This window comes from Pomacea canaliculata, linkage group LG8 (genome assembly GCF_003073045.1).
Source record: "Pomacea canaliculata isolate SZHN2017 linkage group LG8, ASM307304v1, whole genome shotgun sequence".
Lineage (NCBI taxonomy): Eukaryota > Metazoa > Mollusca > Gastropoda > Architaenioglossa > Ampullariidae > Pomacea > Pomacea canaliculata.
In genome coordinates, this window is record NC_037597.1 from 507940 (window position 1) to 533808 (window position 25869).

At 38.6% G+C, this 25869-nt stretch overlaps 2 protein-coding genes across 2 annotated transcripts; one reads left to right on the plus strand and one right to left on the minus strand.

Annotated features, from left to right (window-relative positions):
- Positions 1 to 1052: 1052 nt before the first annotated feature.
- Positions 1053 to 13536, minus strand: LOC112570590 (2-oxoisovalerate dehydrogenase subunit alpha, mitochondrial-like). The gene is made up of 9 exons (XM_025249109.1): positions 13376 to 13536; positions 12719 to 12895; positions 8552 to 8747; positions 8142 to 8303; positions 6274 to 6418; positions 5616 to 5677; positions 5157 to 5298; positions 2084 to 2255; positions 1053 to 1567 (listed from the first exon to the last, which is right to left on the minus strand). The coding sequence occupies exons 1-9, from the start codon at positions 13469 to 13471 to the stop codon at positions 1391 to 1393; spliced, it is 1329 nt and encodes a 442-aa protein (XP_025104894.1). The 5' UTR covers positions 13472 to 13536; the 3' UTR covers positions 1053 to 1390.
- Positions 13537 to 13711: 175 nt separating this feature from the next.
- Positions 13712 to 24746, plus strand: LOC112570575 (deubiquitinase DESI2-like). The gene is made up of 7 exons (XM_025249086.1): positions 13712 to 13837; positions 15536 to 16081; positions 17263 to 17335; positions 17499 to 17592; positions 18295 to 18436; positions 20328 to 20502; positions 23906 to 24746. Exons 2-7 carry the CDS (start codon positions 16043 to 16045, stop codon positions 23992 to 23994), a joined length of 612 nt encoding a protein of 203 aa, XP_025104871.1. The 5' UTR covers positions 13712 to 13837; positions 15536 to 16042; the 3' UTR covers positions 23995 to 24746.
- Positions 24747 to 25869: the final 1123 nt, after the last annotated feature.

Below are 25869 nucleotides of genomic sequence, written 5' to 3' on the forward strand. Positions count from 1 at the left end.
TCACTCACTACGCAACGATCATCCTCTAACATGGGTCACTTTGACAGAGGACTTCAAGGAAGCCACAGAGAAGAGAAACCAATGAAAAAGGAGGCATGATGGGAAAAGAAGACCGAAGAAAGACCTGTATAAACAGACAATAGGAAAGATAAAGCAGCTGGATAAAAGGGGAAAAGAATACAGATGGCAGGTTCATGACAAGAGAGAATGAACAAGAGAAACGTGTAGGCTGGCTCACTCAGAGAGGCTTCAACAGGAAACAGAAGCAAAAATGTCTATACTCTGTGAGGTCAGTGTCACACCAGAGCAAATGTGAAAGCTGGTAGTTCTTGCCAATGGCGTTGGTTTGTATGGTTGATGAAAGTAGTGTCCCTTCCTGGCTGCCGGGGATGGCTTTGTGCTATTTTTTAAAAGTTTGTGTGATCCAAAGATCAACATCAACTTTGGTGTTTTCTGCTGCCTTGTGCTTTTTGTATTTGATTGTTCTGTGGCTGCACTTAGTGGTTTCCACCTGTAGAAAACACCTTCCACTAATGGTCTCTTCTTCAGCCTATTGTCGGGGTCATCTTTTCCAGTTTTTGTTTGTTTGTTTGTTTGATGGGAACTGATTACATCACGGTGACAAAGGTGAGACTGCTTTTTCTCTGCAATTTAAACTTGTTATTTTTGATCTATTAACACTTCCCTCTTCTATAGGCTTTGCATTTCAGCACTAAATTTCCTGCCACATTTAGATTTTGGATTTGTGCATTGTACACGTCCACTGCACTCCTGATGAAATGTGTCTTTATTCTGCCTCTTGCTCTGTGGATTTTCTTGACTTCTTCATTATAACTCATACTTCCTCAGTTCCTGAATTAAAAACCTGGTGCCCATAGTAGTTATTACTGGATTGCGTTGTTTTTGAAGAGCCTTGATTAAGGGAAAGACACTATCAAAATCTCAATATTATTATTATTGTTATTATTATGCAAAAGCAGGAATGTTTAAAGGTTTGGTGTGGTCCCTGAAAACTATCTTTCACAGGAGATTCTTTAAAAACCCGTTCTTCATTCATGTCTTATGTTTTTTAAATATTTTTGCACATTAATGTGTATCCTTTCTACATTGCAGAGATTCATGCCTCTAGCTCACTTTGCAGATTTACAACGTAACATTGTTGTGTAATTGTGTAATCTATCTTGTACACCAGTCACACTAAGCAATCACTCTATAAATCGAGAGTCCAGCAGAAAATTTCCATCTGTTGTACAGCTTACAAGGTCAGTATTCTGTGCAAACCAGTTGCACTATGAAATGTTTAGCTGTAGAGTTGTAGTAGCTATGTAAATATCAATCAGTCCCTGTGCAGTCGGGCAAGGACTGTATTGTGCTACCACAGCAAACCATTTTATGTCATTTTATCGTACTGCTCCAATGGGTAATGTTCTTTGTGTTCTGTGACATGCTTTTTCATGGCCTGCATCTGCTCCTTCAGACTTGGGTGCATGTCAGTGTACACATCGTGAAACATTGAATCAGGACTTGGCTTTTTTCGCCCTTCTGCTTCAGCAAAAGCCTTCATCACCTGAAAAACAAAAAGCGAATCTTTGAAAATGTATTTTAAGTTTATGTAGTTATAGAAATTATAAAGATCTGAATCTGCTATATAGATCGATGGCTAAGGAAGTAAAAAGAAGATAAAGCTGTCAAGACCACTCTAATAAAGGAACTGACATTTTTATCATCTCAAAGCCTGAGAAACATGGAAACAATATTTCACTTGTAATAAATATGTCTTTTCTTCCTTAGGGTTGATATTAGCCATCTTGTGGTCAATGTCTTCTGCATTTGACTCTTCTGCTTTCTGAGCAACCTTAGACTAATTAAGTTCCCACATAACTTGTGAAATCTCTCACTTTAAAACAACACACAAATTCCCATTCCACTGAGATTCAGAATCCTGTCTTAAGAAAACTATAAAGACTAATGATGTGCTTAAAATCATGAAAGCCTCATTTGCAAAATACTGTTTAACACAAGACTGTTTGTCCTCAAGGAGAATGCATCATTCACACATCATCAATCACTCTTTAATACTGACCATCTTCCTGGACTCCATTTTCCAATTCTGTTCTGCATCATCGTTCCACCACTTTTGCAAGACCATAAAATGGCGTAGTCTGGTGATGGGATTATCCTGCTGGTCCCAGTAACTGACTTCATCTACTGACCGGTAGGCTGAGCTATCATCGGATGTGCTATGATGTCCAATCCTAAGGACCATGACAGAACATGGGCGAAAATGATAATACAGCACTATGTGATCATGTAATCGAAAATAACACACAAAATAACTCAGTACTAAAATGAGTAATGTTAAAGAAGGTGTATAAAGAATTAACTGTGATTGTTAGTTGGTTGGTTGACACTGTCCAAAGAATCCAACCTCAGATGAATTGTCAGTGGTGTGTGTGTGATGCTGCACGAACACACATGGATATCCTTGATGTAAGTTTGTCTGTATTATATATATATAATTGTCACTTGCCCATATATTTTTTTTTTCTCATTTGCTAATATTTTTCACTGTTGACATCTTTAACACTGCACCTTATTTTCAACTTCTACTTTTGTTCAAATCACCCACTGGGACAATAAAGTTGGTCATTGTCATTGTGCCAGCTACTGAAACTATATCAGGGTGAGAGAACATAATCATACACTAAAAAGTTTAGGAAAAAAACCCCCTAGGTTAAATAATAATAACATCTTCATTAATAAAAGCCAACATAAGAAGCAAGAATAACATAAAATGGTAAGTAATAGGTAAAGAAGGAGCATTGTAACTGAAAAAGCCACCAGTAAACTGAACCTTAAACCAGAATCAAACAAAACACAAAACTTTAAATCTGATGGTAAAGCCATATCCTCTTTAAAAATAAAACAATAGCTGCTAATGGGACAGCTCTAAATAGGAAAAACAAAATGCCTGCTGCAAAAAATTACTGGCGGTTTTTTGGATCTGGATTCTTCCAATAAAGTTAGTGAACTCAGACAATCACATGTCTATGATAACGACATAGTAATTTCTCAAGTATATATGTATATATTTCTCAAGTATATATATATATAGCTATAGTGGGTCATGGTCAACAAGTCACAGGGGCTGATGGGATCTGTAGGCGTGTCTTGCACTGTTGTGCTGTTCAGTTGGGCGGAGTTAAATGTAGACAAAACAAAAGTAGTAAATATAGACTTTAGGAGAATCAAAGCGGATTTTGTTGCTGCCAGTGTGATACATAGCAAACTTGTAGAAACTGTCAACTCTTTCAGGTACCTGGGAACTATTTTTGATTGTGAGCTCAAATGGAATTTACACACCGAACACATCGTTAAACATGGCCAACAAAGAATGTACCTTCTGTGTAAGCTCAATAAATTTTCAGTTAGTCAAGCAATCATAGGCCGTTTCTACCAGTCGTTTATTGAGTCTTTTATCTTTTTCATTTGTCTGCTGGTTTCATAATCTCTCTGTCCATGATAGGAATAGTCTGAACAGTATTGTCTACATCTGTTCTAAGATCATTGTTATCAAACAGAAGGATTTAGCTTCTTTCTGTGATCAACAAATAGTAAGCAAAGCATCACACATCTTCTCAATACCTGAACATGGAGTAGCAAGAGAATTTGTATTATTAAGCTCAGGAAAACATTATTCCATGCTGATATGTAAAAGTAATAGACAACTGACATCATTTGTGCCATCTGTGGTCCAGCTGCTCAACCTCAGACGAAGTGTCAGTGGTGTATGTGTGTGATGCTGTAGGTGCGCACATGATTATTCTTGATGTACGTTTGGTGTTTGTTTTGTATTATATATGTAATTGTCACTTGCCTTCTTTTTTCATTGCTAATATTTTTCATGTTGACATCTTTTAACACTGCACCTTGCAAGGAACTTTATTCTTACTTTTATTTCTAACTTTTACTTTGTAACTAGAGTACCTTCCCATGTTCAAATTGCCTACTGGGACAAATAAAGTTGTGACTGCAATTGACCAGGAGACTGGCAACCGACTTTGGTGGCCTGGTCCGCTCGGATATTGCCCAAATGAAAACAATGTCCTTGCTGCAGAGGACTGTGTAAAGTTGAACCACGAGAGAGTGGTCAAAACAACTAGAAAGAAGATCTTTGAGAGTAGAAAATGAATTTGAAATGGTCACGAAGTTTTGCTCCAAAGAATGGTGAACGTGCTGCAAGGCTAGCAATTTTACTTCCTGGACCACTGTGAGTACAGTGCCATTAACAGAGATAGATGGGTTTGGAAACATGCCTTGAAGTCTACCAAAGTGGATGTATGCTGACTATGCAGGAGAAAATTTTAATCTGTCACCCACTTTGCATGCCGTTTATGTACAGCTGAAGACAGTGTTCCACACTAGGTAGGGATTGGTCTCCATGAAGAACAAAATCAAAAGTTCATAAGTTTCATATTGCAACACAGTAATTCTATCTCTAACTGTTAAATATCTACCTTAATTCTGGAAAAAACTTGTAAAAACATCCAAAATATAAAAGTATTAAAATGATAACTCATTAAAGAAACAAAGAAATACAAAAAGTGGCAACAACTGGAAAGTGCTTGTGGCATGGCAACAGAATTAATGCACAACACTTTACACATATTTACTCTCTATCCAAGCACAGAACTGAAAGATGACACAAGAGGAGCATTAAACATCTTTGTCAAATTATATTAAATATGATAATAACAGAATCTGTAACAAACATGCTTAAAAGTGAAATTCTTAACTTCTAACCGACAACTAGCCAGGAAAAACAATGAAAGTAAGAAAATTACTGTCAAATTGTGACTAGTGTGGTTAAATAAGGCTTCTTATTTTGAGACTACTAACTGTGATTAGTATGGTTAAATAATACTCCACATGGTTGTGATTAGTGTGGCTAAAGAACACTCCATATTTTTGTCATTAGTGTAGAATTACAGACGAATCTCCAAATAAGGACACGAAGAACAGCCTCATATTACGAACAGCGATAAGAACATAAGAACAGAGTCATATTACTAACAGCTAAAGATAAGGACATGAAGAACACTAACAGTAATATTGTTTTATTGGAAATACAGCTTAATGCATAACTGAGGACTCACCTGTAGGTCATTGCTTCAATGAGAACTGGTCGATTCTGAGTGAGGCAAATATCACGAGCAGCTTTTGTTGCATTGTAGACAGCAAAGACATCGTTACCATCCACACGCACTGTGGGAATTCCATACCCACGACCACGAGCAGCTTTTGTTTCAGCAAACAAAAAAAGTATGTGCCAGCACAAAAATAAGTACGCACACACACACACATACAGAAACAAAAAAGAAAGTTCTGGTCTACCATGAACAAATGTTGCCACCCTATGCTCCTCAAGGAGTAACAAGGAATAAACTAGAAAGTAGCATCAACAAAATGAGAGAATACAAAAGAGAAGCACACTAGGTGCACAATAGATATTTAGCTACTAGCTGGTCTTTCCTTAAAATAAATTTATATTACCGACTCTCACTGTCCATCATAGTCAAACTGTGTAACAAAAGTAGTGAAGATGTAGGCCTTACCTATTCCATCACCTCTGTATTGGTCTTTAGTTGGTGTTGAAATGGCATAGCCATTATTGCGACTGAAAGTTAAGAAAAAAGTTACAAATCAACCATAATAAAAACAAGTTTGCTATAATTACAAATAACACTACACACCTTTTAAAGCCCTTGATTAATGCTGAAAACCATGTACCACATTTTGATGGCAGGAACACTGCCTATTCCTCCTAAAGTCAGCATGTTGCTATATAATCACAACCGCCACCACCACTGCAGCATTCTATCTATCTAATCCTCTTCGTGCATCAGGTTGCACATAAGGCCTCAACCAGAGTCCGCCACCGAAGTCGATCGGCTGAAACCCGCTCCAGGTGACCCCATGTCCAGCCCTTTCCTTTCATCTCCCTTTCCACTGTTCTTCTCCAAGTTTCCTTTGGGCGGCCTCGTTTTCTTCGGCCGTCTGGAGTCCATCGTAGGGCGACTGTGGAGAGGTCTGCTGTCTGCTGGCGGAGCATATGTCCAATCCCTCGCCAACGCCTTTGTTGAACCCACAGGGGACTGCAGCATTACCACTATAACATTACCAGGACAAGTACTCCCCAAAGACAGCATGCTGCTACATCATCACCTCTACCATCACCACTATAACATTACCAGTGCCAAGACAACTACTCACCAGAAGAAGATGATAGGACAATCCAGAACAGCTGCAAAGTTGAGAGCAGCATGAGCATCTCCTTCAGATGCCGCCCCTTCCCCAAAGAAACAGATGGCCACCAACCCCTTCTGCTGGAGCTTGAGGGCATATGCTGCGCCAGATGCTAACATCAAGGAGAAACAACAGAAATTAAACAGCATATAGACGTTAATATCAAGGCCAAGCACAAACACTAATCAGCATACAGATGCTAACATTAAGGTGAAACCACAGAGACACTAACCAGCATACAGATCAAAGTTCCCATAGATATGAATTTAATGGATTTCTTTGCACAAAATGGCCAACAATTGCATCCTTCTGGCATGTCAGTTAACACTGAGCCACAAGTCAGAATGTGGCACAAAGTTTATGGAACAATTTACCTAATCAATACATCTAGTTATAAAATTAAGAATTAGCAGCTGCCTACTGCAAATCACTTTCAATTCAATAAGAACATTTACTGTATCGGACTTCTACTAAAGCTTGTTAAGTTTAGGCAACAAAGTACCTTGCTTTAGTAATAATTCAGTGTTCAGCATTTGAAATCTTATCTATTTCATTGAGTACTTATAAGCAAATGTTTGTGTATGTACAAATAGTGAGACAATTTTAGACAGAAAGCCAAACTTTTTCTGACATCAGGAAAGAATGGGTTTAACCCAAAGGTGGGAGGTGAGGACAGTGGATCAGAGAAGAGACATGGAAGAAGATGGACGAGAGAAAGTCAGCCAAACAAAAAATCAACAGCACTAGATCTGAACGCCTGAAGGAACACCACAGACAGAAATATACGAAACTAAACAAAGAGGTAAAGAGGATGACAAAAACCGACAAAAGAGACTACACAGAAAAACTGAAAAAGTAGCAAGGAAAAATGACTTGAAGACACTGTACAAGATAAACAAACAGCTAAACAACGGGTTTAAGAACAGTGATGTGCCAGTGAAAGACATGAACGGTAATGTCGTCGAGGGAGAGGCAGGAAAACTACAGCGCTGGAGGGAACATTTTGAGTCAGTTCTGAACAGACCAGATCCCCCTGAACGCCAGAGTCCAAGACAGCATCAAACTAAATGGAGAAGAGATTGAGGAAGTTGACAGTTTCACCTATCTTGGGTCCAAAATGTCAAACACTGGGGATGCGGAGGTGAGATTCGAGCCCGAGTGGCGAAAGCCAGCCAGGGCTTCGCCTCACTCAGGAGCACATGGAAGGCAAAAAACATCAGCCAGAAGATCAAGCTGAGAATCTTCAAGTCAAATGTGATCAGCACCCTCCTTTACGGATCTGAATCTTGGAAGATGACCAAAACCATCAGTAACAAGCTTGATGTCTTCCAAAACAGATGCCTCAGGCGCATACTTAACATCTTCTGGCCAAACACCATCACCAACGAAGTACTCCACCAAAGAACTGAAACCGAGTCCATCACCACGCAGGTTCAACGAAGGCGTTGGCGATCGATTGGACATGTGCTCCGCCAGCAGACAGCAGACCTCTCCACAGTCGCCCTACGATGGGTTCCAGACGGCCGAAGAAAACGAGGCCGCCCAAAGAAAACTTGGAGAAGAACAGTGGAAAGGGAGATGAAAGGAAAGGGCTGGACATGGGGTCACCTGGAGCGGGTTTCAGCCAATTGACATCGGTGGTGGACTCTGACTGATGCTAATGTAGTCGGCACTGCAAATGCTCCTTCCCTCCCTGAGTCTACATCCATTCTATTGTGCCACTGAATGAAACTCGGATTTTAAGATTATCAAGAGTGATGCCACATTCTATCTGGCAGCACTCTCATTTATATTGTCCATTAGTTCACAATCTGAAAACAAATTTATTTCAACACCTTGTGGCATCTGTGTTGCTAGGGGAGATGATATTGTGACAAAGTTCAAATCACGTGAGCCATAGTGCACGGGCATCTGCCTGCCTTTTCCAAGATCATTCTGGTTACCATAGCACTGGTTCATGAACTGGTCCAGTGTGTACCCTCGCCACATAAGCACGCCTGAGAAAAAGGCATACTTATCAGACACACTAATAGCCGAGTGATCCAATCCTTTTTAATAACAAATAGCAATAGTCAACAAAAAATGCAAATATATATTTTTTTTTCTAACATGGTAAACATGACTGTGAGCTGTTTAGAAAAGAAGGTTTCTTAAAAATTCCAATAATATTAAACTTATGTTCTTCTAGGTAGTTCATGTGCCATTAGAAGTACTAAACACTTTTTAGAACAAATATTTACATTACCAGCTTCTCTATACTGCCCAAAAATAAGGTCTTTAGAATCAAGGGCAGCAGCTGAGCCCACATGAGTTCCCTCCTCCCCATAATTTGTCATGTAGAAGGAGATGCGGCCCTGGCGTTGGGACTCGTATAGAACACGATCCATTGTGTTGAGGAGTGTCATATCATGATACATCTTTTCCACAATGGCTCTGGACAGCTAAACAATAACATAAAATGTTATGTTTCTATTCACTTTCCAAACGTGTAAAGGTCACTGACAAGGCTTTCCTTTCTGACATCATATGTCTATATTTATAGCACTTCTCAAAATTTATATTATGTGACATCAAAAATTTACTTAACTCAAGCAAACATGTTTATGCATACACCTCTTTTCTTAATTGGTGGAGAAATTCATCTGATTAATTCTGATAACAAATGAGACTCTTGCCTGCTAAATAGTTTGCCGATCTTTCACCTGTTGGCACTAACTTCTTAAATGGACAAACAGTGTTTAGCCATGAGATTGAGGAGCAACAGGTCTGCGATTCTCCCTCATGGACTTGATCAAGAAATCTGTGTATTTCACAGATGGACATATCTTCTGTGTTTGCTCTTTAACAGGTCTTGCCATGAGAATAAAGGTGTCACTGCCTTATGGTAGTGCCGGAAGGCAAAGGTTTAGGAAGACAGCTCAACAGAAAACCTCTTTGATGAAGGCTTCAGCCAAGGCAGCACAGTCGTGTGTTTGCAGCCAGGCAACCTGGCTTCACTGCCTTGTGTACAGCCATGGGAGAGGTAAAAGCTTAGGGAGAAGACCCTGACAAGCGCAAAATGATAACATGGCATTCAGGCAAAAGACTTTCCTCAATGAAGGCACCAGCCAGGGAATTGCGTCACTGGGTGAAACCGTCATGATAGAGTAGCAGCCAAAACCCAGTACCTATCTGTGCACATATCGGAAGCATCATTCTCACTACAAAGCCTGCCATCAAAGAGCCTGCCACTATCAAGCCTGCTGCCACCAACCCATTGCCCAGCTTGTAGTCAACACAACACATAAGCATGTGGAATGTCCATATGTTACACCAGTGTGGCAAAGAGTATGAGCTCACTCACGAGCTTGCAAGTTACAGATGAGACTTTGTGGGACTAGCAGTGGCACGATGAACCAGGTTCAGTGAGATGCAGACGCTTGAGGGCTACAAACTGTTTTTTTAACAGGGAGGAGTCCAAGCATGAGCATGGTATAGAATTCCTTGTCTGACAGCAGGTGGTGAGGGCAGTTTTTAGGTGGTACCCCATCTCAGGCTAATCTCCCTTAAAGTTGCTGCCACACCCCACAATGTGACCAGTGTATGCCACCCTGCCACCTCCACTGAGGGGGACAAGGATGTGGAACTGTTTTAGAAAAAGTGTATGCTGCCACCTCTATTGATGGGGACAAGGACGTGGAACTGTTCTACCAGCAGCTGGTGAGGATAATTCAAGTGGCACTGTAAACGACATCCTCGCCGTCATCGGTCAACCAGGATGCATTTTGGCAATGGGCCAACACAGTCCTTTATCCTACTGCCAAGGCACTACAAACTGAGCATCAACTAGGCAAAAATGAGGGTATATTTGGGTGCAGATATTAACAGAGACTACAGCCTCATTCTGTTGAGCCTTCAATGGAAGCTAAAGGTGAAGCATGACACTCTCAACCCATGCATTCACTTTGATCTAGAAACTCTTCCAGTTACAAGCTGGAGGGAAATTAGCTGCCTTAAACCTGATCAGTGGTAATGTGGATACCCTCTCTGGTCACATAAGAGGTGCTCTTGACGGCCAAAAAGGTTCTTGGGTGCCTCAAGGCAAAGAAGAAGCCCTGGGTTACAAAGGACATTCTTAACCTATGCAACTGCCATCAGGTCCTGAAAAGTGAGAAGCTGAACAACCTTGAAGCAGCTGATGCCTACAGGAAATTCAACCACAAGACATGTAAAGGCATGAAGGTAGGCAGGGCTATCTGGATTGAAAATAGATACAGTAAGATCGATAAGGTGATAACAACAAGGCCTTTAGCCTACTTGATCTTCACCAAAGAGGACCAGCAGAAAACATCCGCAATTGAAGACAGCAAGGGTCGACTGCTGTCTGATGACAAGGCTGTCCTAGAATAGTGAACGGAATACTGCAATGACTTGTACAACTTTCTGCTAACGACAGACCTGGGCATCCTCTAGGAAAGTGGTTCTCAAAGTATTTCAAACTATGGACCACTTTACTAAAGTAAGAAATATGATGGACCACCAAAGCCTAAAATCACTCTGTACCGTTAATTTCAAATTTAAATTGCCGCATTTGTTTTATTACAATTCAAAACTAAATGTACTTTTATAACAGTAGTATAGTAATAAGTTTAGATAAAACTACATATTTTGAAAAGTTCTTTATTAATTAAAATGTTAATGTGAATGTGATGAATGTAGTTGTTCTTGATGAGATATTAAGCTGATCATATCTGGATCAATGTTGGAGAGTTTCAATGTCATGTCGAATTCCACATTCAACTGGCTTCTCTTGTTTTCAGTCCCACAAGTGTTGAAAATCCAGTCTCGCAATAGTAAGTTGGTGGAAATTGCAATAGATGCTTCAGAGTGATGTCAGAAAGTCCACCATACTCTGTATATAAAAATTAAAAATAAGGAAGTGAACTGTGTTACTAAGGGTAACGGATGACACAGTTAAATGATGCAATGCTCACAATGTGACATAAAGGCTTGCGAACGAGCAGTTGGGCATCGATAAAATTTAAAAATGTGAAATCAATACTGCACTAATTAGTATGTCTGGCGATATAAACGTCACTTAGCTGACATATGATGACTGTCAGCCGCACACCACTTCTTATGCATGCGGCCCACAAGTTGTCCATGGACCACACTTTGAGAACCACTGCTCTACGACAACAGAAGATGAACATAGACTTGCAAGTTCTGAGGGAAAAGGTTCACTGGGCCAATCCAGATCCCGAAGGGAGGAAAGTACCCCGGGATGGACAATGTCTCAACAAAGTTGATCAAAGGTGGTGGGGAAGAGATAGTGAAAATTTTTACAAAACTGTGCCGGAATATCTGGGCAACCAAGCAGTGGCCACAAAAGTGGACACTGTCACTTTTTGTACCCAAACGTGGGTAAATTCTCTCCTCTGTCCCCAGATCTGTTTAACATCTACCTGAAGAAAATCATGTATGATACACCCCAGGACCATTCCACATCCGTGTCCAAAGGGGGGTAACCTTTAATTTGCTGGCAACATTGGTCAGATGGCTGGCAGCAACAGCGAGTTACAGGTCCTCGGTGACAAGCTTGCTGTCAGCATGAACATACATAGGTTGGAGATTACAATGGACAGGAGCAAGGTCATGGTGATCACCACTGCATCTAGTAAAATGGAGATCCGGATAAATGAGGTACAGCTGGAGGAGGTGCCGTCCAAGTACCTGGGAGGGAGCCCATTTCAAAAGACGGTAGCTACTTGGTAGATGCTAGTCTCAGGATCACAGTAGCAACAGCAGTTAATAGCCAGGCTCAACAAATTTTGAGACAAAAGAAGTGTCCGCTTCTGCACCAAATTCAGGCTTTATAAGTCTCTTGTTGTGCTAATCCTGCTGTTGGACTTTGAGATGTGAACCTAGCACGTGGAATTGGTGCAACACATTCAAGCATTGGGATCAAAGCGCTTCAGGAGAGTCCTAAAGATCTCCTAGAAGAAGCAAGAAAAAGGAACGACTTCATCCATGACCTAGTCACATGCTTGGTGTGTTCCCAAAAGCCATACTGTTTACTACCTTCAAGTGACAGAAGCTGGTGTGGTTTGGTCATGTCGTCCAGCATGACACCTTGCTGAAGATGGTTCTCCCATGTTATGTAGAAGGCGTTTGACGCCGCAGCTAACAGAAGAAAATTCAGATGACTAACGAGAAGAAGTGGATCAGCAGTCCGCTGAGAAAGCCTTCTCACACAGGCGTATGATAGACCCTGCTGTCATGAGTTCACTCATGATGTCTCCCATTGTGTCTCCCCTATGAGTTAAGAGATGAGAAGAAGTAGTTTTCTTCTTGCATACACGCACATATAAAACAAAAATGCCTATTTGGTGTTGCATAGTTTTGAAAAAATAAAAATCGATTGTGAAAGTACCTTTGGATCCTGAGACTCATCAATGATTGTTCCTTCTCTGTTTAGGACCCTGTAAACTGGAATGCCTTCCTGAGAGTCTGGATCAAGAAATTCCAACTTGTGGACATATCGTGAACGTGAACCAGGAAATTCAGGTTTGTCTTCATAACGAGCTGTTGATTGTGACCCTTGTTGTGCCTGAAGCAGAGATCTCTTGTCACTTTAGCACACAACAGGGACAACGTAAAATAAAATGTTCAGCACAGTGCGTAAAGTCAATAATGCCACATCATAAATAAGGGTCGATCAGAATCTCTCAACCGAAAAACAAAAAACTTAGGCGATTTTAGTATCTGTACGTTATGATGATGAAGTGGCAAAACTCTGGAATCATGCTTAACTTTGTATTTGATTTGTCAACTTTAATTGATAGGGTAGGCTGCAATTTGTGTTCCTCTCTTGCTCCCTTCTTTGCGACAGGTTGACGGCAAAAGAGGCATTAGTAGTCATAGTGCCACTGAGGTAATGTGGTGTTTTACTGACCAAGGGCACGAAAGATGTTTAAAATGACTCCCTTCACGAATATCAGAATTGATTTTAAAATGCCAATGTACTGCGTTAGGTATGTCTCCGTTCATCAATATTGGTAAACTAGATTTTTTGGCACTAGCTACTCACAAATGTATGATGAATACCGCATGCAGCAACTTTCTGGACATTGAAGCGGGTGCCATTAGTAGCAATAAGATTGAGAGCTCTTGCAAGACAATACATTTTTCATCCACTTTCACTTCTGGTCAGGATAGCATGGGTTTGTCGTCATCAATTAGTGTGTAGCAATGAAAAAGCCATCCGTAACATAAAAATATAAAATCTGAACATAAATAGCTCTATAAGACTTAACTTCTTTTCACAACTGTTTTATGAAATATCAAAGTGGTTATATATATATATATATGTTATGTTATAAACCAATCTTATGTAAATCTGTTCCTAATTTTACAAAAACTTTAACAGGAACTGACGTTTTACACAAGGGGTAGGTGATGAGCCTTGATACAGTGGTGATTCACGACGTCTGGGAAATACTTGTTTGTTTTGAAAACTTAGGTCATTAGAGAAGTTCTGCTGCCTCTGCAGGTAAAATTCATTGTTTATCAAATTTATTTTTAATAGTATGAATCTCTCCACTTTTCTTTGCACTTAATCGTAGTTATATTGGGAAAGAAATGGTCGACTGAGATTTGCATGACGCTCCTCCCTCTTTTGTTGACATACGTGATGTTTGATTACAGTCGTGATTTTATCAAGAGATGTCGTCATTACTTGTCATAAAAATTGGAGTTATATTTGATAAATAGGCTGCAAACAATAAAGAACTATAATATACTATAGAACGTTAGATATCAAACCTAAATTCCTGTTTGATTTTTTTAATAGGTGAGCTGTATATTATTTAAAAAAGACAGAAAGTAATGAGTTGTATGAAAGGTACAAGTTCATGAAGTAAGCGCAGTGAATAGGTTATAATAATAATTTTTTTCTTGTGTGTCATTGAATGCATATTTTGTACATATGTGTATGTACAGTTTCTTGTAATAATAATATAATCAGATTTAAATAGTGCCTTTCTTCAGGATCAGCCAGACTTAAAGGACTGTATAAACATATAGGGTGTGAGCACACTGGTTTAAGATAGGCATTAAATCAATGGTTCTCAACCTGTGGGGCATTGCTGGCTAAGGGGGGCGCGCGGACATACCTTTGTTCGTCAGGGGGCGTCACAAGTAAAAGGTTCAAAACCGCTGCATTAAATGCTTCTGCATAAGCATACATACACAGAAACATTCAGAGACAACGCACAGCAAAATAAATAATAACAATGTGAACTTATCACATGCAGCACCACAAACAAGATAGATGGCACTCTCTGCACAGACCAATAATGATAAATGAAAGGTAACAGCCAGTGGACAGTAAGGTACGTATAGACACACTGAACAACATAAAGATGAGGCACAAGAGTAGAAGGTAAAGCAATGGATGAAAGAATGAAGGGATGTAGATACTATAAACAGTGTAAGATGGAATCATTACATGATGGTTAGCATGATAGACAGTATTGTCAAGGAGTTAAGAATAGTAATTCAGGGATAGTACTTTGGGAACAGATATGCTTTCAGAGAGCAATTGAATGTAGCCTTGGAGTCAAAGTTGTGAATGTTATGTGGAAAAGTGTCACTGTTTAGCAGCACAGAGGGAGAATGTCCTGTGTCTGCATTTGACTGTCTTTGTGGGAGGGAGGCTAGAATGCACGAGTCTGATAAGGAGCAAAGGTTTTGGGCAGGAGTATGGACAGACAAGATTTCAATAAAGTAGTAGGGGAAGGAACCTTCAAAGAATCCATAACATAGAGTTGAGAGCTTGTGTGAAGAGAGTGAAGAAGTGGTGTGACATGTTTACATTTGAAAGTGCGGAAAACAAAGTTGATTAAGAGAGCATTTTACCCTCCATCAAAGGTAGGCTCAAAACGCCTCCAAAAAAAAACCCAACAAAAATTCAGTGGAACACGTTAAAGAGCAAAAGTAAAAGATTAACTTTGTATAAAGGACAAAGTGATTTAATCTGACTTCAAATTTTTCAAGCAGAAATAATGTATAGAATCATCATCTAAAATACAGCATAGAATCATGTACATGTATCAAATGTTTGATTTTTAAACGAATGGATACTGATATTTGATTAAAAGTGATGACAATAAATACGGGTTTTCATGATAGTGTTGATTATAATACAATGTAAGGTTAAACTGCAGTGCCTTTATCGTGTTGTTTTCAGACTTCAAACCTGCAGAAGGCAGGAGGAAAGTGACAATGGATGCTTTGTTAAAGTGTGCACTGTAAGCACACTTCCATTCTCTTCAGGTACTGAATGAAGGGGAGAAGGAGGACATCTAAGATTCAGAGTCTGAGAAAACGGTCATCACCTTTTGCCAATGTTAAAGCACAGGAGGACGTCAGTTTTGGGACAGTAACAAAAGAAGTAATCAGGTATAAAGAAGAAAAGTTGTACAGAAAAGATTACCAAACTACAGCTGTATCACCTTTCCTGTGCCTTATTTCCTGTAATAATCTGCCACTGCTGAGGGCTTACTTTCATGTTACTACCCCATGTTACGTGCTTGATGCAGCAAGGTGTGAGCAAAAACATCAGAGGAATCTGTGGTCCATGTTGTGCTGTCACCACAAGAATTTTTGTATGTGTTGCATCCTTTTGGGATCTCCTGCAGGACTTTAAATAAAAGGTTCATATTTTGTAGAAGACGGCAAAAAATAACTTGTTGACATGGCTCAGGAACCAGTTCTTGTCAACATCTATGATATGGTAGGTCATAGAAATAAATACTTGTTGAATGTCTTGATATTTTATGCAGACAGTAATACGCAATAATAAAATGCATGGCATGCACAGAAATCGAACGTGTAAGAGATAAATAATAAATGACCAACTTCATACAGTGATACCTCGGTTCTCGAACATAATTCGTTCCGGGAGGACGGTCGAGAACCAAATTGTTCGAGAACCGAAGCAATGAACCATAGGAAATAATGGAAACTGGATTAATTCGTTCCAAGCCCCAGAAAATGCCTATTACTGGCCTAATTGTATATAATATGTAGAAAAACATGAGTCTCAACAAGAAATAAGAAATAAAGTGTATTTATTAAACAAAAACAAAAAAAAATAAATAAATAAAATGTACTGTACAGTACAGTACAGTAAATTGTGTTTCATTTACTGTACCTGTGGAGAGGATGGTTATTGTTTTGAAAGTCCTCTTCAATAAAAACAGAGGTAACTGCTCTTCGGTGTTTCTGTTCTCTGTATCTTTTGCTGAGGAGAATCAGAATCTTGCTCTGCAGTTGCTTGTCTCATTTCTTTACGGAAGAATTTGTCAATTGTTTGCTGTTTTTTTCTCCTTTGCACTCACACTGATGACGCAAGCAAGGCGCGCTGGGCCGAAATGAACGCCATTCGGCTCAACTCGGCTCATCTCGGACGTTCGGATGTTCGAGTTCCAAATATTTGTTCGGATTCCAAGACAAAATTTTCTCGATTTTCCTGGTCGAATACCGATTTGGTCGAAAGTCAAGGCGTTCGAGAACCGAGGTATCACTGTAATTCTAAATGCCAATAACTTAGGAGAGTGTGGTCAGGCACAAAACAATAACAAACAAGTGCTAGTTACAAATGAAGAAAAGTGGGCTAGGTAAACACAGTCTTGTGTATCAAACTGTTCTTCAGACACACCCACATGCCACTAACATTTTATGCACTGTTAAGCAGGTGAACTGTTCGAGCAATTTCAAATGTCTATTACTTCTGCATACAGGCATGCCATATAATTTGCCTGAATTTATTATAGCGTGCATGCATGCATTTTTCTAACTACTATCTTTTTATAAGACAAGGACAGATGTGAGAAATGCTTTATATGAGCTCTGTTGATTTATTAATTTTAAAAGTTTGACTTCTTTATGGTATTTCAAATGCTTTTTTTTCAGTATTGGATCAATGAATATACATCATCCCTTGGGCTTGGAGTTTTCCATTCTGGGGTAGAAGTTTACGGAACAGGTATTGAACATTTAACATTCACATTCTTATTACATACTTTCATAATACACATTACATGATACTTATATTTCTTTTCTTTGTAGAAATGGTGATTTTTAGAGTTATCACTCTTAGCTGTGTTAGTCATTGTTTCATTGTGTATAATTTTTTTTTACATTTGCAGAATATGCATATGGAGGTCACCCATTTCCTTTCTCAGGCATCTTTGAGATTGAACCAAGAGATGCAGAAGACCTTGGTGACCAATTTAAGTTCAAGTAAGTGAACTAGACTGCAGTGGTAGAAAAAGGCTGTTAGCTAAAGAGACTTGGGATGTCTGTTTGTTCTTGCTGTTGACCTGTTGGTGGCATTCTAAAAATAGTGGCCAGGATATCAACAAAGTATACATGAACAGAATGGTTTGTAAACAATGCCTTTGTAGCATGCTGAAGAGATGGTGTCAGGTAGCTTGCTAGGTGAGGGAGGGACAGTCGAGTAGAGTATGGGACAAAAGGTGTCAGGTGGACACTACAAGTAGCAGTTAAAGTCTTCATTGTTCACATTAAGAGTAAATCACTTTTCATATAGGGAGGTAAAAGTTCTCATACTCTAGTGACCATTAGGCAGTGAACTGCATGGTTATGTCTGAAATAGAGTCCAGCCCTCATCTTTTATTGCCTTTTACCCTCCCTGATAATTACCCAGCTGCTAGGTGTGCAGGGGAGTTGTTTAGTTGTCTAAGCAAACACACCAATCACTGGGCTGTGGTACCTCCCTTCATCTAAATTAGCAGGTCGAAATGTCTACGCAGAGAAAGAAAAAAACTGTATTCTAATTATAAAGTCTTAACAAATCTGCACGTTCACATTTCAATTGTGTATTTAAATATTATATGAAAGAAAAGTAATTTGTAGCAATAATGCAATAAAAATATCATTTTGTAATGTTTATGTAAGCTGCACTTTTGTGTATCCGTGCAGACAAACAATACATCTAGGCTACACAGACTTTTCAGCAGAGGACATTCGCCGCATCACTGAACAGCTAGGAAAAGAGTTTCGTGGAGATCAGTACCATCTGCTAAACAAGAACTGCAACCATTTCTCATCAGCACTTACACAGGTAACTGCTTACACTAGTTACCGACAAATTTCTTTTTTAAATGAGTATTTTTTCTGTTCACATGAAAGTACAAGAAAATATAAGAAAAACAAAGCAAACACCGAGTCTTTGTCTTTATTAGTTTTGGAGATATTGCTGTTTGAAGTTTATGATTTCTGTCAAGCTAGAACTATTGTGGACCATATTTGAAGCTCTCATAAATAGCATTGTGAAGTTGCCAACACTTACTTTATACTCAAGTGACTGAAAAACTATTTTGCAAAATGACAAACTGGAAAAAAAAATCCAAATTTGAAAAAAACCCACAATTTTGCACTTGCTCACTTTGCATGAAGACACCATATTTCAAGTAATACACTTAAAAAAAATTTTTTTCAAAGTAACCACTTATACTGTTATTCGAGTTTCGTCTACAAACGAGCAAGTTGTTTTTTTTGTTTTTTTTTAAGATATGCAGCTTCGGATATTAAAAATCATCAAGCTTGAAGGTCGAGAGTGTCATTATCATAAACTTCAAATATGTGATAATCGCTTCATGATCATTCCTTGTGTCACAAACAGCTTCAACATGGAGAGTGTCATCATCATCAACTACAACACTGTCCAGGTTTAATACATGTAAACTGGGGATCTCATCAGCCACAGTTGCCCCAAGACTGGCAGAAATGTCACCAAATAAATGACATTTAACATGATCATTCATGTAATGAGCGTTCAGATGACTGTTCACTAAGTACTTCTGTACATTTGTGTCTGTCTATCTGTCCGCTGCCTTCACATGATTTGCTGTAGCCGCCATTGTGACTTCAGCTCGTACCCACTGTTGGAATAAGGGTGGGTGTCTTTGTATGCCAAGCAGGTGGCTGTCATATACACGACACTGTCATGTCATACACTACTGGACTCACGTGGTATGGTGCACGTGGTCCCAGCTACATCATTTCGAAGTTGACAAATGTTTTGCGTCATCGTTTATTGTGCTGTAGAACTGTGACGTCATTAGGAAATACACAGACATGTCCGCCAATGTTTACTGATTTCATTCAATATGTAAACATCAATATCTATGAGAAAGTTTGTGAATACAAGCACAAATACCGACACAACTATCAACACGCGTTACGTGGACAACAGCTACCGCAAACTCACCGGGTACCGGGTATCCTCACAAAAGATACATTATTCTACCCGTGAGTTCATGGTCATACAAAAACACAGACATACTCTAAACATATACGAGAAGATGTTCTTTATTGTGATTTAAAAGTGATATTTCTGTTCCTGATAGTCCATGAACTACTTTGAATTGAAAACCAGCAATGCTTGTGTTATCGCCCGCTTGTCACCTACTGATATCTCTCTCTCAGCAAATAGTGTTCTTTGCTTCTCGTTGCATCACTCGACAATTTTACTGCAGCACTGTATTTCCTTCTTACGTTTTAGTTTATTACCTCATGTATTCAGCATTCTTTAACATACTAATAGGTCATTGACAAAAACGTATTAAGTCATCTTAAAGACATTTCATCTTATAAGATTTGACCATTTAATAATCATGTTTCATGACCATTTCATATGTTAGGATTTCAAGGTAGGTAGCAAAAAAGTCTTCATCGTTGTTTCAAAAGTTGGTAAATCATAAATACCAAAGTATGACACAAAAAACATGAAATTGTAAAAAGACAGCGAATCTACTCATTTAAATCAGTTAACAATAATAGAGTTCCACAAACTGGACAGTAATAGAGAGTTCCAATAAACTGAACAACGACAATAAGCAGTTACTACAGTCAGAAATATTTTTATATTAGTGTGGCTTATTTTTCTTCAAATATGTGTTTGATATTTAAACTGGGGTGGATCTCCTGAGTGGGTGTTTTCTATTTTTCAGGTCCTGTGTGGGAAAGATCTTCCTAGCTGGGTAAACCGCTTAGCATATGTAAGCTCGTGTATTCCATTCATTGAGCGGGCCATCCCCAGGGAGTGGCTGACTCCTATGGCACTACACAATGTAGTTCTGCAAGAACCAAATGGACAAGAAATGCAGCAGGTAGCACAACAGTCAGGTCAGTCACAGCAGCAACAACATACGCATCAACACCATGGTGCCTCCAGCTCTAGGTGACCTGTAGCTGTTTTTAATTCTTAACTTTTTTACTTTTTTTTTTGGTTATGGGATTTGCAACATTAATGAGGTGTTTTTTTCTCATGAAAGACATTTCCCAGAAAATTTACGGATTTGCTCTTTTAGTAAATGGTTTGTTGGTTCATTCAGACAATTGCATCATGAGTGCTTTTGTAACATACTGAAGCACACTTGTGCACAGACATATGAGCAAACATATACCATGTTACTGTTTAAAGCTCGCATGTACTTGCTTGCTGATTTGTACATAGGATTAGAATAATTTGTGAACAAACTTCTCAGATTTGTATATAAGATTAGAATAATTTGTAAACCCTTTTTTTTTTTTTTGAAAAGAGTTTAGTTTCCTAATGTTGCATGTTTTAGGAAATATGTTCAGATATTAGTTTTAAGGTGGCTGGGTTAAGTATTTAATCTCAAAAGCTCTCTGTAAATAATATAAAGGTCTCTATTTTTTCATCACCAACTTATTTTATCATGAGGGAACGTGATTGTTGTGAGGTAGGAAAATTGTTGGGCAGTGGCTCATTATAAAAAAGAAAAGGATAACTTTCTTTAAATCTCACTTTAAATCGCTTTTTTTTTCAAATTTAGTATGTTGTATGGATGTATGTGTTCATGCCACTGCATATCTGTGTGTACAATGTATGTACAGTTTGCTTGCAATCTGTAAATATGTTCATACTTGTATGCCATACCGTTACTTGTAGAGGAAAAAAAAATATGCATACTTTCTTATTTCAGGTTTGAACCCTGTATAAGTAGCTTTTTCAAGAAATGAAGTCTATTAATACATTTTCATTTATTGCCTATGGCTATGAGAAATTTTGATAGAAATGTACATTACTATTATTTATTGTGCATTTCCCATTTAATTACACAATTTAAACAGCTTATAATTTATAGACACTAAATAATTAGGTGTTCTATTAAAAAACTAATTTCTTAAACTTTTATCTAGTGCACATGTATTTTATTCCCCAGCTAAGCTTAACAGAAAGATCTTTTCTTAAACATATGCAAACAAATCAATCAGAGCAAGATTACCTAGTTCACCTCTTGTCCACAAACATGGCACACATAACACAAACTATTGTTAGCAATCTGTGATTTGTAAATTCCTGGAATTGTATACCTAGGTATTTCTGTGTCATGCCCCAGAATGTGTTTCATTCCTCCATTCCTTTAAACCCAGAAAAATGCTCAGAAGCAGCTCAAGCTGCTAATCTTAGCCCATATTACAGACATGCGCTTCATTTATATCCATGTCTTTCCTGATTTTTATGACTCCATTTTACTTCCATAGCTCTGTTTGGCATAGATCCTTTTGTTTACTTCATCTTTGCTTGTCTTGAAGTTGTGCTGTTAATGACACCTCCAGGGTTCTTCCAGCAAAGCCAAAGACTGTTCTCTTGTGGTCTGTTGATCAGATCATAATGAAGCAAGCAGCCGATATTTATGCATCAAGACTGAATGAGGAATGAGTGTTTTCATGAGACTGTCATTCTTCCAGAAGCACACATTTCTGAATGTTGTGCATGAAGCATTATTTATTAATTTGATTTGTATATATACCTGATTACTGAGTATTGTTCAATACAATCAATATTGTACAATTAGGATTTTTTTAACAGATTTATTTCAGTGGATTGATATTTCATTTTTAGATTACCAAATTCCAATAGCATTTGGACAGTTAATTAAATAGCCTCATGCCCATGAATTTAAGAAAAGGTTTATTTCCATCAACTTAGATTTTCTCGTTGTACAGTTTAATTAATACTCTTATACCATTTATATACTCTTTTATGTGCTCAGTACACATGGATAGATAGCAAAATGACCTGCCAAGTACAAGAAAACCACAAGGACCGAACTAATGCTAGTGCTAAGAGACTTAAAAAGTGTGCTGATCCTGTAAACAGTTTTAGGACAAGCAGATACTAAGCTCTAATTAACAGATGAGGGTTAAAGCTTAAGCAGAGCAGATTGAGATGGTTGAGAAAGTAGTCAGCTCAGGAATGGGAGTTCCTGATGCACATCAGCTCATGCTTAGTTTCACCGAGCTGAAAGCCATGTGTACACAATGGGTTAAATCAGGCTAGGTAATGCAAGTTGATTTCAAGCAAGGTGACACATTCTTGGTGAGATACTGTCTTAAAGGGCTGCAAGTCTCAAGCTGCTGGGCAATTCTAGGCTGCAGGCAACAGGCCATAGTTTACAGCTTCTGCCCTATTACAAGGCTGTAAGTCATGGGTTGAGCCTGTGCTGGCTTTATTTTAAACATAAACTGAATAGGAGGTTATGTATAGTTGACTCAGTTTTAAAGAAGAAGAGTTTAAGCATCCTGTATAGTGTTTATTAAAATCTGCAAGAAAGCTGACACCATACTCTGTGATCAATTTTGCATCGCCATGTATAGCAGTCAGACTAATGTGCCAAAATAAAGATGTGGAATTTTTAAGCAGACAGGAATAATTTTGGGAAGCCTTATTTTTATAGTTCAGGAACTTGTTGCCCATATTGTAAAATGGACTTGATTGCTGAGTGTAAGTTTTTCCATATGGATTAGCATGTAAGGTGATTTTCAGTTTTGCTGCATTTGCCAGAACCATAACTGGTCAGTCATAAACCCAACTACTGTACTTTTGTCTCAGGTAACGAGATCATGCACTGCATCTTCTTCATGCAGTGTACATTACTGTCCTGTGAATTACTTTTTTAAAAATGATATTTGTGATAAATACATGAGCATACTTATGAACCATATAACTAGAATTCTCAGTTTTCTTTACAACTCCTATGCTGTCATATGCTAGCTGCATTTACTTTTTTTTTTTTAATGTCAGCACAGTTTGAATTGGCAGATTTTTCATTTTCCTGTATGATGGTTTCTAAGAAAGGGGACCATGTAGGTTATTACAACACTGTTTCTTCAGCTGTGAAATGTTAATAGCTTTTGATATTTATTGTTATTTTGATGTAACTTGTGAGCCACAAGATAGACATGTACATGAAAGTATGTGTGCACAAAGAAGTTTGTATGTGTGTGTATGTGATCTTTTGTATGTGCATGTGTGAATCTATCATTGCATTTCAGTGTTTATCCTTTACCTATGTGTGTGTGTTCATGCAAGCATGTACATGCATGAGCTAGTAGGTTCATGTTTACATAGTGTGATTTTTTTGTGTTACTTGATTTTGTAATTTATTGATATATTGCTCATTTATATTCTTCAAACATATGGCATGAGATTTACAAAACATAGCTAGTCTGCTCACTGACTTACCAAAGGTGTTGACAATGACTGCCTTTTTATTAGGGCACAAAGTACCATGTGCTTTGAGGTTGAAGCGCCCAGCAGGAAAGTTGCCAGTTCATCAAAGGAAATTGAAGCATTCTCTCTGCTGAGTTCACAAGCACTCTTTTAAGGCTAGTGTTGTGTGCAACTGAGAGTAGCGTGCATTTTAAGGCTAAGAATCAATAGAATTAACATTCAAGCATACATGTACAGAAAATACAACTGATTTATTATAGTTACATGCTTTTGGGGGCTTTTATTATGTGTACAGATTTTGATGGCTACCAGAGATTTTGGTATTTTATGTCTTACTATTAATGGTGAAAATATGTAGGCTTATATAGTGTGTATTTATTGCTTTGTTTTAAATATGTCTCTTTTTCTTGATATATAGAATGAAGCTTGGCAGCATATACCTATATATCAGAACTCAGAGTATGAAAAATGTAGATGGTTTTCTCCTACCCACATTTCGTTATATCAAAGGAAAGATGCACCATCTGCAAGAGGTGCAATGAAAAGAAAATGACTTTAACACATTTTGGAACATAGTGTATACCTAGATTTTCTAAGATAACCATTTGTAAAATATTTCAATTTTTTAAACAGAATTATAGTTGGCTGTTGAGTTGTTCCGCATATTGTAGCAAAGTGCGTTAATTGAGGTCTGTGTGGAAGTTTTGTGTCATGTTGACCCAATGTGACTGATTATTGTGAGGTGTGATCTGTCAGTGTAGAGTTTAATAATATGTAGCATTTTAAGATCCTTTTGCCCCCAATGGAGAATCTCTTGTGTATATGAATTTTTACCCATCTTAATCAGGTATTTAAATATGCAATAAAAACACGTACTGTTGCACAACTGCTTTGCTGTTTCTATTAAACTTCAGACCATTATTTAATCTGAATTAGACTACTGCATTGCATTCTTAGCTGATTGTCATGAAGCCGCTCTTTATTCTCTTCAGAAACTTGTTCTGCTGCACGCCTTATTCTCAGAGCATATCACCATTAATTTTGCACTCTTTTCGTGATAAAATGGCCTCACTGTTTTGTTGGCAGTATTGAGAAAGATAAAGGCTATGGGAGTAAACCCTTTCATAAAATCATGATGCTAATACTTCATCAGCAGGCAGAGAAATGGCTTGCTTGGAGAAGATTGGCGCCACTATTTAAAAGACAGGACCATGGTTATTTGCCACAAAAGAGACATCACACCGGAGGTCCGGATCAGCAATCACCGTGCACCCTACCGGTAGGCTTCAAGATGGGGTTAACAAAAGTGTACTACTGGAACCTGAGCAAATATAGAATTGAGAGAAGGAACACCCATTAGTACACGGAATGTCTGCACAACTTCAACAGTACGAGTTAGAACGGTACTGTGGGTCATTGTGGGACAGGCGGAGGACAGATGGACAGGATTTGTGAAGAGAGCAACTGACGAAGCCACAAACTTTAGATACAGCGGGGACGACACAAGCATGACGTGGGATTCCTCGTACATAGGGAAATGGTGCTGTTGTCAGCTGTACACCTCTCTGACCTCGACACAGACAACGAAGTGGAGGGTTTTACTAAACACCAGAGAAAATTATAAAGTCAGCACCGAGAAAAGAACAGTTACTTGTTCTCAGCGACTGGAACACCATAGTCGACCCTGAGTCCCTGATGCCAACCAGCAATAGGAACAGTGGGTAAATAAGGCCTTAGCAAAACCAATGACAATGGCCTTCGTGCAGAGCCGTCGATTCACCTAAGCTAATACCCTACACCCCTACAAGAAATCAGGAGCCTATTGAGGGGCAGTCTTCTCTCCATATAACTTTTATGGACTTTGAGGGTTGCATATTATCACCAACACTCTTCCTCATGGTCATAGACTGGATTATGCGCAACAACACTGGTATCCAGTGAACCTTCACCAATTTAAACAGCTAGACTTAAGGACCTGGACTTTGCAGATGATATTAGTCTCCTATCTC